Below are 16857 nucleotides of genomic sequence, written 5' to 3' on the forward strand. Positions count from 1 at the left end.
TTGACGGGCTTTTTACCTGTATATTATAAAGCAGGTGTGTCCATCTGTCCCTGAAGTTTTTTCTGCAAGTAAGTAAGTAATAAGTTTGAAGTAGTCCCTCAGTTTTGGGGCTAGCCACGCCAAACCTTCTGTGGAACGTTTTGGGGTCCCAGCAGGTGTTGTAATGTAGGTGGGAGATTTCATAAATTGCTAAATAAATTTATGATTTTGAGTTTTGTTCCATACAAAGGTGCTCCTGATCCAGAAGTAGACACACTCACAGACATTCTCTGGTTTGATAATATCTCAATACAATTGTAATTTTGAGTTTCCTTCCAAACGACGCTGCTTTTATCCATAATCCTAAGGTGGCTGGGAGGTTTCATAAATTTCTCAGTACAATTATGATTTTGATTTTCGATCCGAACGAAGTGTTTCGTATCCGCCCTTTCTCACTAGCATGTTCGTCTGTATTGGTTATCATAAGAGAATGTCATTTACCTCATGAGTGTTTGTAACATTGTGTTTTGTTATATTAATGCTGAGTATTAACCCTTTGATTACGGTATTTTTTTTTGGACAAAAATACCCCCGGTACGGAGTTAATTTGGCATTTTGGTACGGGAATGCAACCACGTACTGACGATCTATTTATGGGTATAGTCGATGATGTGTAGTAACGTCATCTGTACACAAAGTTTTTTCGCAGGTTGTGGCACTGGACCTCATCCGTACTCAAAGGGTTAATTTATTTATGATTGACATTATGCTGTTTGGAATGAAAATATAGATTGAGTTTAAAGGAAATGATGTGAGGGTTTCCACCTGTGAATTTCATGGATTCGGCATTTGCAGTTTTGCCAATGATTGCGTGTAGAAACATTCAGCCTCAATAAGTTTTTTTTTTGTTTTTTTTTTCTTTTCTTTGTCCAAGTCATTCAGGAACCGGCTGTCAATGCCTGATTTTCGACTGAAGGTGTCACAGGAATATGAAATTTATTGGTTCATGTTTTAGCATTCGCCATATCCACATTTTCTGCTTCTCTACTATATATATACATACATACATACATACATACATACATACATACATACATACATACATATATATATATATATATATATATATATATATATATATATATATATATATATATAGATATATATATATATATATAGATATATATATATATATATATATATATATATATATATATATCGATTGTTCTGCTGGCTGGCAAGATGGCCTCGTGGTATCCACACTCCCCTCTAAGCTGTCTGGCCTGGGTTAGTTTCTCAGCCCAGCTATAAACTGTCATCCTATGGTTTCACTGCCATGGTCATTCATCAGTGTGTGTGCGGTCCCTCGGATGGACAATAAATTGGACCTTCTGTCTGCCAGCATTCATTGGTGGATGTTAAAGATCCTAGGATATCCTTTGTGAAGAGTAGGCGAGCTATCACCGGCACCATGGTCAAATTCGTCCCCTAACTTTAGTCGAATGTCAGGCTTGGCCAGCCTGGTCAAGAAAGATTTTGGCCAAGCTTCCCCCGGCCCACTGAACAAGAACGAGGGAATAATTGTGGTCATCAAAAAAAAGATGTCTGATTGTTCTGTCATGTATTGGTGAATGGAGACACTGGCAGGAATAAAAAACAGATTTGCTGAGGTAAATATAGAAAATTAATATACAAGAAAACAAACACGACGTAATGACAATAACGCTGAGGCTTTTCGTGCTGTACTCTTCAAGGCAATTCACAGCAAAGAGACCGGAAGAGATGAGAACTAGTGCATTTATAAGCATGTCTTATTAACCGCGACACTGATTGGTTCTTCAGTCATGATGTCATTGGTGTTCTGAACGCCCATTGGTTGACTCAGTCACCACTGTGCCTGGCTCCGATTTGGTTGGAGCGGAGGGGTGTCAGTGATGACGCACCATTTACATCATTACCCTGAACAGCGGTCGGGGAAACACCTTTAATCTTTCCGTGTTGAGAGAGAATGTGCAAATTCCTTTTGACGACACAATGTAGGGTCCGTGTAATGGATGAGGTTGCTTCTAACATACGTAGATGTAACGTACTGCGACCTCGCCTCAATATCTTGAACATATCTGCATTGTACTGGTCTGCACAATCGGGGTTGGCAGCCAAGTGCAGTGCAATGGCAGAAGAAGAAGAAATGGTCGACGGTCCTTGAACGTTCTTGCATGCTGTTGTGTTTGTTTTATTGTATATTAAAGTTCTGTCGTGCCAAACATCTGTTTAACATATTGTTGCGGATCTCAAATGTTGGCCTCCCCCTTATCAAGGGGGGATTAATCCCCTTGTCTTTTTACTAGCCGACGCGATCCGGGGCTATCACGTTCCTTCCGGTCGGTGTTAAATAGGGTTGTAAGCCGAATTAGTCTTATGACCTAAGTACTAACACCGGCCGTGAAGCATGGAAATAACCCCACCCGAACCACGGTTTCAGTGGACACGCCGAGCGATAGCGAGCCGCGATTCGGGCCGTTAACGGGAACTAACCCGATTGGAGCGGTTCCTAATCGTGCCACGTTTACCCAATTGAGAAATCACTAAGACGGTCGAATTAAGAGGAAAACAGGAAGAACAGATTGGTTTATTACACACTTTGTACAAAGAAGAGGAAGAAGAAGAAAAAGCAATGTACAGTGAAGAGGAAGAAGCAGATACACAGGGCAGCCTTAATAACAGTCTTACTTATCCCTTGGACTCGGGCCCGTTCACTCTCAGACTCACTTTCAGGGTCACTCACACGGGGTTTGAAGATAGTCGGGTTGAGGGTCCACCGATGGCGTCCACAGCTCGCTCCGGTCCCCGACTCGTACCACGAAGCCGATGGTGATGGTAGACGGCAGGCAAGATCGCCCCGTGTCGGTGGCGCGGATCGGACAATTATATGGGGGGGGGGGGGGGGGGTGTCGGTAAGCTGGCAATTATACTGGCGTACGTAATAGTTGTACCGGCGCCTTATATTCGCTCCCGGTATAGTTCGGTGCAATGCGCCACTTCCACAAGTCCTCCGCAATGCGCCGCTCCGCCAATGCTTTCACAATGATGTCACCAAAGCGCCTTTCCCAATCGAGTCCTTGAAACCAGCAATGCAATGTGCTCCCACCAAGTCCTTCAGAGGGCTCTCTTCTCAATACTCTTCACACGAACTTGACGAGAGCCTCTCCCTTCTCATAACTCTGCACACGAACTTGATGAGCGCCTCTCCCTTCTCATAACTCTGCACACGAACTTGACGAGCGCCCCTCCCTTATCATAACTCTGCACACGAACTTGACGAGCTCCTCTCCCTTCTCATAACTCTGCACACGAACTTGACGAGCGCCTCTCCCTTCTCATAACTCTGCACACGAACTTGATGAGCGCCTCTCCCTTCTCATAACTGAGGTGGGGGTCTCGCACAAAGGGTTTTATTGCCACGCCCAGCGAACCCTCTGGAATCTCTAGCCACACCCTGTCAGGCGATGTCGCCTCAGCCCTGATTGGTTGTTGGGGTCTTACCGGCTCCGCCCTTGATGGCTGCCTGACATGGCCACACCCCCACCCTTGCGCTCCGCCCCCTTTTCGGGCCTTACCTCGTGGCATTTGGGCTGGTTTCAGCATCCTAATGCGAGGGGCAATGGGGTGCAGACAGGATGGGCACAATGGGGAATGGGGTGCACACTGGATAGTGTGCAATGGAGTCGATTGGAGGGAGGCTGCAAACTGAATGGGGCCTACTCTTATTTGTTTTACACAACGCAGATGATAACTATTGGAAATGGCCTTATCTCACATATACTAAGAAATAACTAACGTTCTAAGGTGACCTACGTGTTGCATGTGGCCTAACTATGGGGGCAGAACCTTTAACATTTATTAATCAAATATGTACACTTTCAGAACCGCAACAATATAATTAGTTCATTGGGCAGCTCTTACTACTTCAGACATGCTGAAAATATATGAGCAAGTTGGTGGCATGTAGATTTGTGGCCAAGCAGTTTATTAACAGGCTCTATTCTCTTCTTGCTCCCCATGACCTCTCATCTTTCTGCCCAACCTTTGCCCCACCAGGTCGACTACGTCCCACCAGAAATGAATCTTATTGCTCTCCAAGTCAAAACTTAACAGTCAACTCCATTCAATGATCCCCTTCTTCTCTTGCCTGTGCAACTGTCTTCCTTTGTCTATTGTCTTGAGCTCATCTCTCCTGGATTTAAAGTCTGCTGTCCCTCTCTTTTCCATCTCTGAGCTTTACTACACCCCTGAGATCCTGTTCGCACTCTTCACCCACAATTCCTCCTCTTGTGCTCTGATGCATCTGTATGTTCTGGCTTCCTGTCATTTTCCCCTTTTTGCGCATGTTGAACTTATTCTGCTCTTCTATGAACCTTGACATCTGTATTAAAGTGATAGAGCAATGCTTCTCTAAAACAACAATCGGTGTAACCATAGCTTTGTTGTGTTGAGGATATGATGAGAAAAGTATCAAACATTAAAGTGCCATGTTACTTTTTGTTCACTCAGGGTCATGTCTGACTCTGAGGGGGAGGGAGAAGGTGCAGAGAGTGGGTGTCCATTCTCTCTTACTGCCTTCCTGTTTGGAAATGTCGGGGAGGATGGTGAACTGGAGGACGATTCTGTTCTGGATACGGTGAGGAAGTTTTTCAAACATAATTACAGTATTTCTTAAGTCACTGCTATTTATTGTTTTTTAACAACTGTCGTGTAATCTACAATATAATTATTCAACTACAACGACATTTTGAATGATATTAAAAACTACTTGATAAATATTCGTATTCTCACTGGTGTACAATTGAGGATTTGCCTGAGCACATCGCCCTGTCATTTATAATGAGCCATGCTCTTAATTAATCACAATACCCTGCAATTCCCCTCTCGTCAAAATGTAGCAGCAAGTAAATGGTTTGTCTAATTATCACAGAAAGTGCGCTCTGTTTTGCCTCGCATACTTCTGATCTATTTATGCAGCAATAGCATCTTCACACCTCCAACTCCCCAGTAGTACCCCGAACACTTCTTATCTCTTCTTTGCTTTTATTAGTCCCCTACCGGTTTCACCGGAGGGGGTTATAGATTTGTTCTCCGTCTGTCCGTCCGTTCCACCTGTGGTTTTCCAAACTTTCTCACCTTACCCTTTAATATATTCAACTGAAATTTGGTACATGGCTTTATTATGACTAGGGCGTGCCCGCACGTACGGGCACGCCCGTACGTGCTTGCCCGTACGTGCGTGCAAAAAAACATGCGTGCAAACAACAACAAAAAAAAACTTTGAAACCACGTGGCAGTAACGACCACAGAACCCCCCCCCCCCCCTCTATTTACATGAAATGGTTTGGTCCATTCGCAAAGCCAAAGCGAACGGCTTGCGAGTACGGTGACCATACCTTGGGAACCACTTGTCCGATTAATTTCAAACCTTGAAAAGGCACATCCTCGGGTCCCCAGCAATATATCTGGCAAGTTTCAAGTATATCGGACCGGTAGTTGTCGAGAAACAGCGGTCGCATACATACAGACAGACAGACACACACACACACAGAGATTACTGGAATTATAGATAGATAAGTTATCTGTGTACAAGTTTTTTGTCCCCCGTCGCACCACGGAGCGAAAGGGGGACTATGGTTTTCCCCTCCATCCGTGTGTGCGTACGTCCGTGCGTGCGGGCGTTCATGCATCCGTGCGTGCGTAAGCGAAGGACCGAATTCTAATTTGGTGTGTGGGTGCAACCCACGTCAAAATCCAAGATAGCCGCCGCCATGTATGTCTGACACCATGTATGTCTGAAACTTGTGAGCGGAATATCTTGAAAAATAAGCGAAGTACCAACTTCTAATCGGGTGTGTGGGTGTATCCAAGCATAAGGAAGAACGCTATTGTAAATTGGGTCGCCACGTCAAAATCCAAGATGGCCACCGCCATGTATGTCTGAACCTTGTGAGCGGAATATCTTGAAAAATAAGCGAAGTACCAACTTCTAATCTGATGTGTGGGTGTATCCAAGCATAAGGAAGAACTCTATTGAAAATTGGGTCGTCACGGCAAAATCCAAGATGGCCACCACCATATATATGTCTGAACCTTGTGAGCGAAATATCTTGAAAAATAAATGAACGACTAACTTCTAATCTGGTGTGTGGGTGTATCTATGCATAATGGAGAACGCTATTGAAAATTGGGTCACCACGTCAAAATCCAAGATGGCCTCCTTGCGTCTTCCACTTTGTCAACTCACATCACTTCAACGATGGGGGACCTAGGCGTAACGCTTGTTTTTGTCTGTCTTTGCCATTAATACTTAAACGAAAATGCCTGAGGGGGTAATGGGTCAATTAAGTAGGTAGTTTTCTTTTGTTAATCTGTATTAGATTAGTGTCTGGCATTTACTCCAATTAGCATGGTCATAATCTCTCACTTCGTTTAGCCCCTCATATGTCCTCAATCCCTTTGTATTTTCACTACTTAAATGTTATTTTTTCCTCTAATCCCTTACTTAATTACGGCCACGTGCCACTGGCTAGCAGCCCACCGTAACAGTCATGGGAGGCATCATTCGTGTAACATCAGGTTGCTGGAGAGCTAGCCACTGATTGGGCCATTGACGCTACTTGCCATGGTCGAGCATGCAATCACATGGGGTCTCACCGGCCGAATGCGAAATATAGAAACTGTCCAATGGGACACAGACACAAATGATAGATTGCTAATGAATAGTAGCGAGTCTGATGTCACATGGATGAGGTTTGAATTCTGGTTTTAGGGTAGCTATTAGTTTTATCCTGGGGTCTGAACAGAACAGACAAAGTGGGATATGCTCCAGGATCAGTAGTGCCCTGAGCCCCAAACTCTGTGCAGGAGCCGGGAGTTAATCAGAGGAACTTTGCAGGTTGCACTTTATGGTCACAGTGTATGAGGAGGAACCCACTTGCATGTCCCACGCAGAGCTAATCCACGTCACTCTGTGCTAAGGGGAATCCCATGCACCTCTCATCTTCTTTTCTCTTTTTGTTTGTGTGCGTTTGCGTCGATAAGTTTAGCATAAGATGGGCATCAGTCCGTTTTTGTTCCCTGCTAGGGCAATTTTTGTCTTTTGGGTACAAACATGCCTCTCGGGTACAAATCACGGCTACATTCAATGCAAAGTAAGTTGCGCACCATTTTCTAGGTGCATAAATCAAGTTAATAATGGTAACCTGAGTGCAATTCAGCATGCTCGGGCCAGAATTGGTTTTATGCTCGGCAAGCGGAATGGTAGCTGTCATGGCCAAGTTAGAGTCCTTCAAAGGTCAAACCCCAGTTGCGTTACAATATTTTCATGGGAATATGAACACCATTGCGAAGTTTGTAATTTAACCAAAACAAAGTTGCGTAGACAGTTTCACTCTCCTCCACTGTCTTTAGTCTTTTTTCCCCATTTTGCTCAACCCTATGTTTGCTTTTTTGTCTCACTTTCTCTCCACTATTCCTTTCCATCTTTAGGAATGCAGGAAACACCTGTCTGAGTTAGGGGCTCTTGGCTTGGGTTCCTTAATCAAAGAGATCACAGCAGCTGAGAGTGATTCTTTAGTCACTGAGGATGGAGACACCAAAACTGAGGAAAAAGAGGATCACGAACATGGATGTGAAAAAAGAGACGCGATGGAAACAAATGAAGAGAGTGCTGGACAAGATTCTGATGGTATGAATTGCACACACACACACACACACACACACACACACACACACACACACACACACACACACACACACACACACACACACACACACCTTTTCCAAACTGCTAATCAGAAGCTCCCATTTGCTTTTGGGTGATATAGGCACCACATAAGTGAAGGAGAATACATATAACCCTCAGAGGAGGATATGCCAACTGACTCGGTGGGGACGGCATTTGTTCACCATTGATGACAGCCAATTGCCAGATATATGTGTACATGGATGGTACCACCCTCAGATGAGCTATTGTAAGTTGAAGTTGAAGTCCTTGTGTAATTTTGCAGAATTGTTCCTGCAGGGACGGCATTTTGAAGCTGGAGAACCTGATTTTGATATTTTTCCCCTGGCATAATAATAATAATAATAATAATAATAATAATAATAATAATAATAATAATCTTTATTGTCCCATATTCAGGGAAATTATTATTTGGTGACACCGTAAGTTAACCATCATAAAAACATAAAATACAAAGGGAATAGAAAACAAAATAAAAAGATATAAAACATGGAAGATGGACTAAACAACAAAATGGCTAGGAATTTGAATTTGAATTTAGCATTTGAATTGCACATGGTACAAATGACTTTTTGAAAATGTTCTTCTTCATCCTCATACGAAAGCGTTTCCCTGATGGCAGTTTTCCAAAAAGTCTGTTCAAGAAGTGACTTTCATCGGTACACACCTGCACCAAATTCCTTTTCAATGCTCGCAAGTATAGAGACTCCATACTGGTTGAAGGCCCACCCACTTTAAATGCCAGTGTAATGATCTTTCTCAATCGTGACTTATTCCACACATTTAGATAACTGTACCAGGAAATCAAATTAAATGATAAAACACTGATCAGTAAGGAATTAGTCAACATCCGCATCATACGTGAGCTAACACTAAATTAATTCAACTTCCTGAGAAGATACAATCTTTGCATTAATTTCTTGTACACAGCATCAGTATTTCCATCAAAAGTTAGCTTGTTATCAAGAATGGTGTCTGGGTATTTAAATTTGTTAACAATTTCCACGTTATCACCATTTATGGTTGCGGGCTCATGATTGTGACCTTTCCGAAAGTCAAAAATCATCTCTTTAGTTTTGCACACATTCAGAGTAAGACAAAAGTCCCCACACCAGTTATTCAATTTATCAGTCTCATCGAGGTACGGTACAAAGGATGATTGATCGGAAAGACAGCCAACAATGGCGATATCGTCTGCATACTTAATAAAGTTACAAACTTATTTGAGAGCCACGCAACCACTGGTGTACAAGCTGAACAGTAGAAATGACAATACACAGCCTTGTACAACACCAGTAATCAATATTGATAACTTTGATAAACTATCATCCACCCTCACCTGCTGAGTACAGTCTCGTAAAAAAAACTTTTTCCACCCAGAGTATGATATGGGGGTTCAGGCACAGGTCACACAACACTTTCAGAAGGGTAAATGGTTGCATAGTTTTAAAAGCTGACAAGAAATCAATAAATAACACGAACATAGGTTCCATTCTGGTCATGACAGAGCGCAGTTCTTTCTTCGCCACCCTGAGGGCGGAGTCATCCTTCTTCCGGAATGCATGCTTCTTCTTCATCAAACAAGCCTTCACTTCACCGGTAACCCAAGGTTTGTTATTGGGGAAACATGCAAATGGTTCTCTCTGTGGTCACGAGGTTCTCACAGAACTTCACATAAGATGTGATAGTCTCTGTAAGTTCATCAGGGTCGTCACAAGAGTCGAAAAATACATCCCAGTCTGTGCATAGGAAACATCCCTTCAAACGTTTGTTATCCTCTGCCATTCTGGTTTTAACCACCTTGCATAGAACCGGCATTCTTTTCACCGTTAGTCTATATGTAGGCAAGAAATGGACCACCTTATGGTCTGATCGTCCGATCGCAGGAGCACATTTCGCCACATAAGCATGTTCAATGTTACCGTAACATTTGTCCAATGTCCTCTTACCACGGGTAGCAACATTCACAAACTGACCGAGCTGAGGGAGTTCCTGATCGAGGTCACATCGATTGAAATCCCCAAGAATCAGGATGGATTGATCCACTGAACGGGCGGTCGCTCCATTGTAACTTTATGCGATTTGTTCCGATGCGCATTTAAAGTCCGCCCCCGGTACGTACGCCAGAATAATAGTGCACTGTAGTAGGGTCGGAAAGACACCGTCAGTATCTCCACGTCTTTGGAACAGTACCGTTCACATACCGTAAAATGTTTGGCCCAATTCAAATTCACCAGCATACACAAACCGCCATCTTTGGCCTTGCCCGATGACGCATCTCTATCGGCCCTAATCACTCAAATCCATCGAAGGACACGTCATCCCCTTCACCAAGACATGTCTCGGTGAAACACACCACAAATGAAGTCCGATAGTACCAGTGAAACCTCAGGAGGGCATCCAGTTCATCAGTTTTATTCTTCATCGAGCGAGAGTTAATCAAAGTCAAAACAGGCAGCGTACCTTGTGGTGTCTGAGTCTAAGCCGCTGCCGAAGACCTCCACGAGAACCTCATTTTTTATTTTCCTTAATTCTTAAAGCACTTAACAATGCCAAGTTCACAACTCTTTGTGCAGCACCATCAATATTGAAATGCAGGTTCAGCAAGGCCTCGCGAGTATACGTGATAACGCCATCTTGGAAAGAACGTCCGTGAACTGAAGAACAGATACCAGCCAACGTGCAGTCACAGTAAAACCCCGAAGCCATTTCGACAGCAACGAAGGCCGAAGGCCGTGAATCTCCATCTTCCATTTACCAATAAAAAATGCAATCATAAAAAACAAAGTAGCGACGAAACGACAGAAGAGTAAAGAGCCAGTGTCACGCCCTGGAGCACCCCCATTCCCCATCCCCTGCTGCCTTTTATGAGGATGGGTGTGGTGGCAGAAAGTGCCTTATCACACAGACACCCAAAAACGTCTGACCGCATTCTATCGTTTTTCTGCTCCGGCGTCCCTGCTTTTCCCTGCCTTCCAATCAGCAGCTTCCAGCTGCTTGTGAGTGTCATTATCACCAGAGTACTGAAAGAGTTGGTAAGACATATGTATGATAAAAAAATATATACTCTACAGTATTGTTACATCCACTGGTTTCGGGGTTTACTTACGAGGGGGATCCTTGGTTCCCTCTGGACTTACCAGGCCTAAGGCCACTGAGCACGGAAAACTCCATGCTATGGCGGGTTGCTAATCAACCATAAACGCCATTTAGTTGACTACGTGTCCCAGAGTTCTCCGTCTAATTGCCTTTTACCTGGGGTTACATGGTGTTCTAGCCAGGGAACGCATCCTCGATTATGCACTGATCTTATCATATCTTCAGATCTTAATTGGATGCAGCCGAGCAACTGCCAGTGCACACCAGATATAGACTAGAGCCAATTAATTGGGGAATTAAAACCTCCCAGGCTAATCTAGGTGTGGACAGTGCTCGACCAATAGAGGAAAGGACAGGGACAGACAGATCGGAACAACATTCAAAAATAGGTGGTTTATTTACAATGCGAATGTGGGGCGGAGGGGGAGCATTTGGTGCAGTTCAAATGATTTTAATGTATAAACAATCCGTTTAATGAGCAAGTAATACAAATATCTGGCAAAAATGTACATGCACTCAAAAAGGGAGACACAAAAATGTACATGCACTCAAAAAGGGAGATACAAAAATGTACAAACAGGAAATTGCAAGCAAATGAGGGTGGAAGCGATTAAAATGTACAGCAAAAAGAACAAAGTCAATGAGCAGAGCTACACTGAACCTATCTAAACACAGTACAAGGGCACCCAATCAGAAACATCTGTGGAAGGTAGAGAAAGTAAGAGAGATAGAGCAGAATGAGGTGGTTTTGACCTCTTTGCTCAATGTGCTTGGGCCGTTGAACCCGCGCTCTCCATTCGCTGAGGAAGGGAGTCAAAAGGAGGAATAGAGTTTGATATCTAAGGTGCATATTGAAGAGATGCAAGTGAGGGATGCGGGTGAAGGGTGCTGGTGAAGTGTGAGGCTGAAACTGAAAAGAGGTGTGTATCTGTGGGTTTGTCCTTAAAAGGACAGTTTGCGGCAGTGCCTTCGTTGTGCTCCTGCATCCAAAGCAGATTATTTGAAGAGAGAGAATGTGTGAGGAGACAGCTTTGCTTAATGTGAGAGATGTGAGAGATGAGAGAATAACGATGTGTGTTTGTGCATGTGCGCGCATGCTTGCCGTAATTGGACTGGCCCAAATGAATGTGCCCTGCACGGCGCCTAAATCGCTCACTCACCCAGCGCCTCGTCCCGCAAACTCCATCCCGCAACTCCAGCTCCGACCCGCCTTTAAGTGTATACCGCCAACCAAACCAAAAGGAATCCTCTCCAAGATCCAGAAAACTGTGCTTATATATATAGCCGCTCCACAGGGGCAGAGCTTCAATGCAGCTCAAAAGCAATGCTAAGCGTGGTTAATGGTATTTGCGTTATGCCTATTGGTTTACACCCGATCTCTCCAGGGTTTGCACCGCCCATGTGAGGTGCCAGTCTTAAAAAATTACCCCCATTCTCTCCGGATGTGCCACATATTTGGGCTCTGTAATTAACACAGGGATGACGTGTTTCTCTGTGCTTTCCAAGCATGAACGGGCGCTGGGAGCCTAATTGCTTTTACAAATAAGCTGAGCGTCAGGACTGCTAATGTGGCGCTAATGGCTCTTTGTGCTTATGAGGTCTGAAGAGGGATCGTGATGCTCTCCACCACCGCTGTCGCATCGTGCTGTCTTTCCCATGTTCTAAGGGTGGTGGTGGGTGTCTACCATGATTCTGGCTGAAGTGGAAGCAGAGGTGGCATTGCGGGTGAGCTGTGATTGAGGCGGCTTCGTGGTTTGTTAAGGCGGATTCGTGGTTTGTTGAGGCGGCTTTGTGGTTTGTTGAGACGGCTTTGTGGTTTGTTGAGGCGGCTTTGTGGTTTGTTGAGGCGGCTTTGTGGTTTGTTGAGGCACCGTGGTTTGAGCAATACAGCGAGTACAGCTGTACAGCGAGCTTGTGTCATGTTCAAATAATGTGAAGTGTAAATAAAATGGTTAATGACTTTATAGTGCCGTGTGATCATTGTGGCTAGAGTGTAACTGTGGTTAATGTGGTATGGCAGTTTGATTATGGCGTACAATTCGAATTGGGTTTTGGCACAATATGCAAATTAGCTGGTGTGAGCGACACGCATCATATGTAATGAAGCTCGTTGCTATTTCTAATGAAATAAGGGGAAAAAGGGGAAAATCCGAGCTAATCCCACACACCTATTGACCCAATAAACCCTCTACACAAAAGGGGAGGACTATCTGCATTGTATATATTGTCCCCTTTTTTCCTCTCTTCTTCTTCTTCATCTGCTTCTTCTTCTTCTTCACCACGTACCCTAACCTTTGTTTTATTGATGTTAACACATCAACATTTTTTCTTTATTGCACTTTTCCATTTTTGAAAAATCTTTCGTTTCCTTTTCACTTTGAGCCTTCAATATGAAGTTATCAGGATGCAAATAACTCACATAGGAATCACAACATTTCATTTTTCATCAATTCTTCCATCCCCATTACAAACATTAGAGAACCTAAAACTGATCACTCATGTAATCTTACCTTGACTTCAAATCATTTCACTCTATCCCCAATTGGTCTTTAGCTTCGTTCTTTTTTTTCTTTTCTTTGTGTAGGTACCTTGTGGTCTAAAGGTGGTTTTTGTGTAGGTACCTTGAGTGTGGATGGGTGATTGTGTACATCTGTGCTGAGTGTGATGTCTGTTTGAGGGTCTCATCAAGGGATAGTGTGTGGTTGGTGTTAGTATATTCTTCACACTCCCCCATCCCACCCCACCCCACCCCAAAAAAGAATAAATGTAATAAACACAACACTATTTTTTGTAACACCCCTGGTGATATCCCTGAGCCTGCCACCCTTTTCTCATCCCCCCTCCTCCCGTCCCCCATCTCCCAATTAAATCAAGTCGTTAGTTTGACAGATTATGTATTCGGGTGGTGATGTAAAACAGGCATGATGGATGGCTTCCTCTTGCGTCAAGTTTCCTTGTTATTCCTTATTAACATGTTGATTTGTGTGACATCGCTGATTTATTAATTTTTTACATGCATTAAATGTAATATCAATTTTGATACGATTCTTTGTTATCGTTGACCTTTTTCACAGGTATGGGAAACTGCGGACATTCACCCACAATGTGCATTTGGACACCCCCTCCACCAGCTGTCCTTGGCCAATGATATTAATTGCTAATGTGTTGTGAATGATGTGAAGTGCCAACACATTGCCACTTACAATGTACTGGCGAGCTGCTACAGTGGATGTCCCAGTGCACCTCAATTACCCCAATTATTCAAAAATTCATTCATTTGTTAAAAATGTATTAACCCTTTACCTACTATACTTTTTCTTCCAATTATCATTCCCAAAACACTCCCTAGGTTGGGTGCAGAGCTCTCCCAGTGCTGTGGATTATTCTGACATATCAGAAGTGGTGGAGGATGAAGGAATGGGAAAGATTAGACTTGGACTACAACCCAGCACTCACAAAGAAGGTATGACAGTGCATGAGCTGTTCTATTTTTAAAAACCCTCACCGCATTATGCCACTGAACAAAGATTTTGCCATTGCTAAAATTGTATTCCTGCAAGCCATCATTTTACTGTTGTTCTTTCAAATATCCTAAAAACATAGGTGCAATTATTAGATGTGAAAAATTATTTTATAATTTCTCTTACTGTGAAGTTTTTGCACTTTAAAATACGAGGATGCTTCGAATTCGAACTGGACTTGTTTTGTATTCAAAACGAAGCCCGTATGTTCATTGCAAAAATGATGCATTACTTTTCAAAGTGTTCTCCAACTTTTGACACACTTGACCTCTCAGAATGGATGCTTTCAAATCCTTTCACTCTAGAACTATTTGCAACTTGTATGAAGCTAGTGCAGGAAATTATTTGTGTAAAAAAAACAAAAAAAACTTCTTGCCCCAAGGTGCTCTTTAATGTAGATGTCCTTGACAGCCAGTAATCACCAAACCGTGCAGCCAATCATCTGCAACGTTTGACAGACTTATTGTTTTTATTGATCAGAAATTTCACAATTGTTTGCTTCTCCATCTTCTATAACTCACTTGTCACCATCTTGATTTTCAGCACTTGCATTCAAGTTGGAAACATGGCATGATTGTGGCTATTGGTTACCAAAAACTATAAAAACAAATTTGTTTCCACCCTCAGAGGTTATTAAAATAATTATTATGGAGTATGTGTATTATTAATCAACATATATTCGTAATTACCTTTTATAAACAGAAGTCAATGTCAAATTTGACCTGCTCTCGTAGTATAATACAAGTTGTTTTCAAGTTGTTGTAACCAAGGTAAAACATCAGCCGACCAAACGTTGCTCAGTTCATATTATTTATTACCAGTAAAGAAGAAGAAGGCAGGGGTATATGACACCTTAAATAATATTATCAAACGGACCATAGGTGTTCCTTTTTACACACTGAACAAAGGTTGGTTTTTTTTCAAGAGCGAGGCTCATGGAAGAGGAACTTTTTTTTTCTTTTTTCTTTTTCGTATACTGAATCGAGGCTCGTGAAAGAGCTGACATTTACTTCACAAACAAATCAACCAGACAAACAAAATATATAAAAAGAGGGAGCGGAAGACAAGAGAAGGGGAAGCACACAAACACTTGAGGGCACACAACATTTAAGAGCAGGGAGATGTGTGGGAGGGAGAGGGCTTGGGGGGAGGGGGGTGGCAGAAGTATCTATTGCAAATTGCAAACTATTGCAAATAACAACCATTACGTTCAGGAAATACATACAATTACAAATATGAGATCTTAAAAATGGAATCAATTGATACATAATAACTTCATGGAGGCAGTTTTGATGTTGGCTAACATGTATGTAACTCAGCAAACAGCAATCAGTTGGATGAAGTAAATCTACCGAGGATCCATTAGCAATTAATTATTATTATCACGAGCAGAGTACCGGCCCTATGGGCGATCTTGCTTTGAGCATGCAACTCGTTATTCTGACACATCCGTTTATTTAGGTGATGTATAGGCAACAGACCACCGCCTCAATCACTCCTGAAAGTAATAATAACCCGGGTAGCATACATGAAGCAAAAACACGCGTATTGCTTATGTGCATATACAATACATTGTGGTTATTTAGCTGAGATCATTCCAATTGCACTGGCCTATAGGTTGACACCTGAAGTTGCCTATACTCACTGTCACCTTCACGAGGCCCATGATTACTATCGGCTCCAACCCTTTGATATTTGATGATCCTTTTAATAGTCACTTATGTTGTTTTACACTGAACAGAAAACCTTTAGGGAGGACATGGCTATTGTGAATATGACACTTCCAAAGAGGTTTAACATAGCAATAAAATGGTGGGCGTATGATTTTTTTTATGCCTCCGCCGACTAAGTCGCCGGAGGCATTATGTTTTTGGGTTGTCCGTCCGGCTATCCATCTGTCCGTCCTTCCGTCCGTGATGGGTTTTCGTTACCGCGATAACTTGAGAATGGTTAAAAGGATCTTACTCAAACTTGGCACAGGTATGTATAATGAGGTAAAGATAAACTGATTATATTTTGGGGTCACAAAGTCAAAGGGCAAAGGTCAGAGGTCATGTTAGGTAAAAATACTGTTACCGTGATAACTTGTATCCCAGTGATGAGATTCTGACCAAACTCGGTACACTTATGTAGAATGATGTAAAGATGAACTGATTAGATTTTGGGGTCATAAGTCAAAGTTCAAATCTGTAATAGGTCTATAACTTGAGAACGGCTGAAGTGATCCAATTCAAACTTGGTACAGGTATGTATAATGATTTAAAGATTAACTTATTAGATTTTGTGGTCAAACGTCAAATCTGTAATAGGTCTATAACTTGAGAATGGCTGAAGTGATCTAATTCAAATTTGGTACGGGTATGTATGATGATGTAAAGATTAACTGATTATATTTTGGGTTCAAAACATCAAAGGTTAAAGGTCAAAGTCTGTAATAGGTCTATAACTTGCGAATAGCTAAAGGGATCT

The 16857-nt window shown here is 42.6% G+C and overlaps 1 protein-coding gene across 5 annotated transcripts in view; it reads left to right on the forward strand.

Moving 5' to 3' along the window:
* The window catches only part of LOC137426812 (transcription initiation factor TFIID subunit 1), a 150174-nt gene that overhangs the window by 2789 nt on the left and 130528 nt on the right, over positions 1–16857 (forward strand). For 4 of the 5 annotated variants that reach the window (XM_068115752.2, XM_068115736.2, XM_078775141.1 and 1 more), the window contains exons 2-4: positions 4531–4657; positions 7513–7711; positions 14217–14330. In XM_068115752.2, the coding sequence (XP_067971853.2) occupies positions 4535–4657; positions 7513–7711; positions 14217–14330 (436 nt within the window). In that variant the 5' untranslated portion in view covers positions 4531–4534. Of the gene's footprint in view, positions 1–4406; positions 4658–7512; positions 7712–14216; positions 14331–16857 lie in introns of those variants that run through there. The other variant, XM_078775142.1, reaches the window with a different exon arrangement.

This window comes from Myxine glutinosa, chromosome 1 (assembly GCF_964187855.1).
Source record: "Myxine glutinosa chromosome 1, kmMyxGlut1.1, whole genome shotgun sequence".
NCBI classification, from domain to species: domain Eukaryota; kingdom Metazoa; phylum Chordata; class Myxini; order Myxiniformes; family Myxinidae; genus Myxine; species Myxine glutinosa.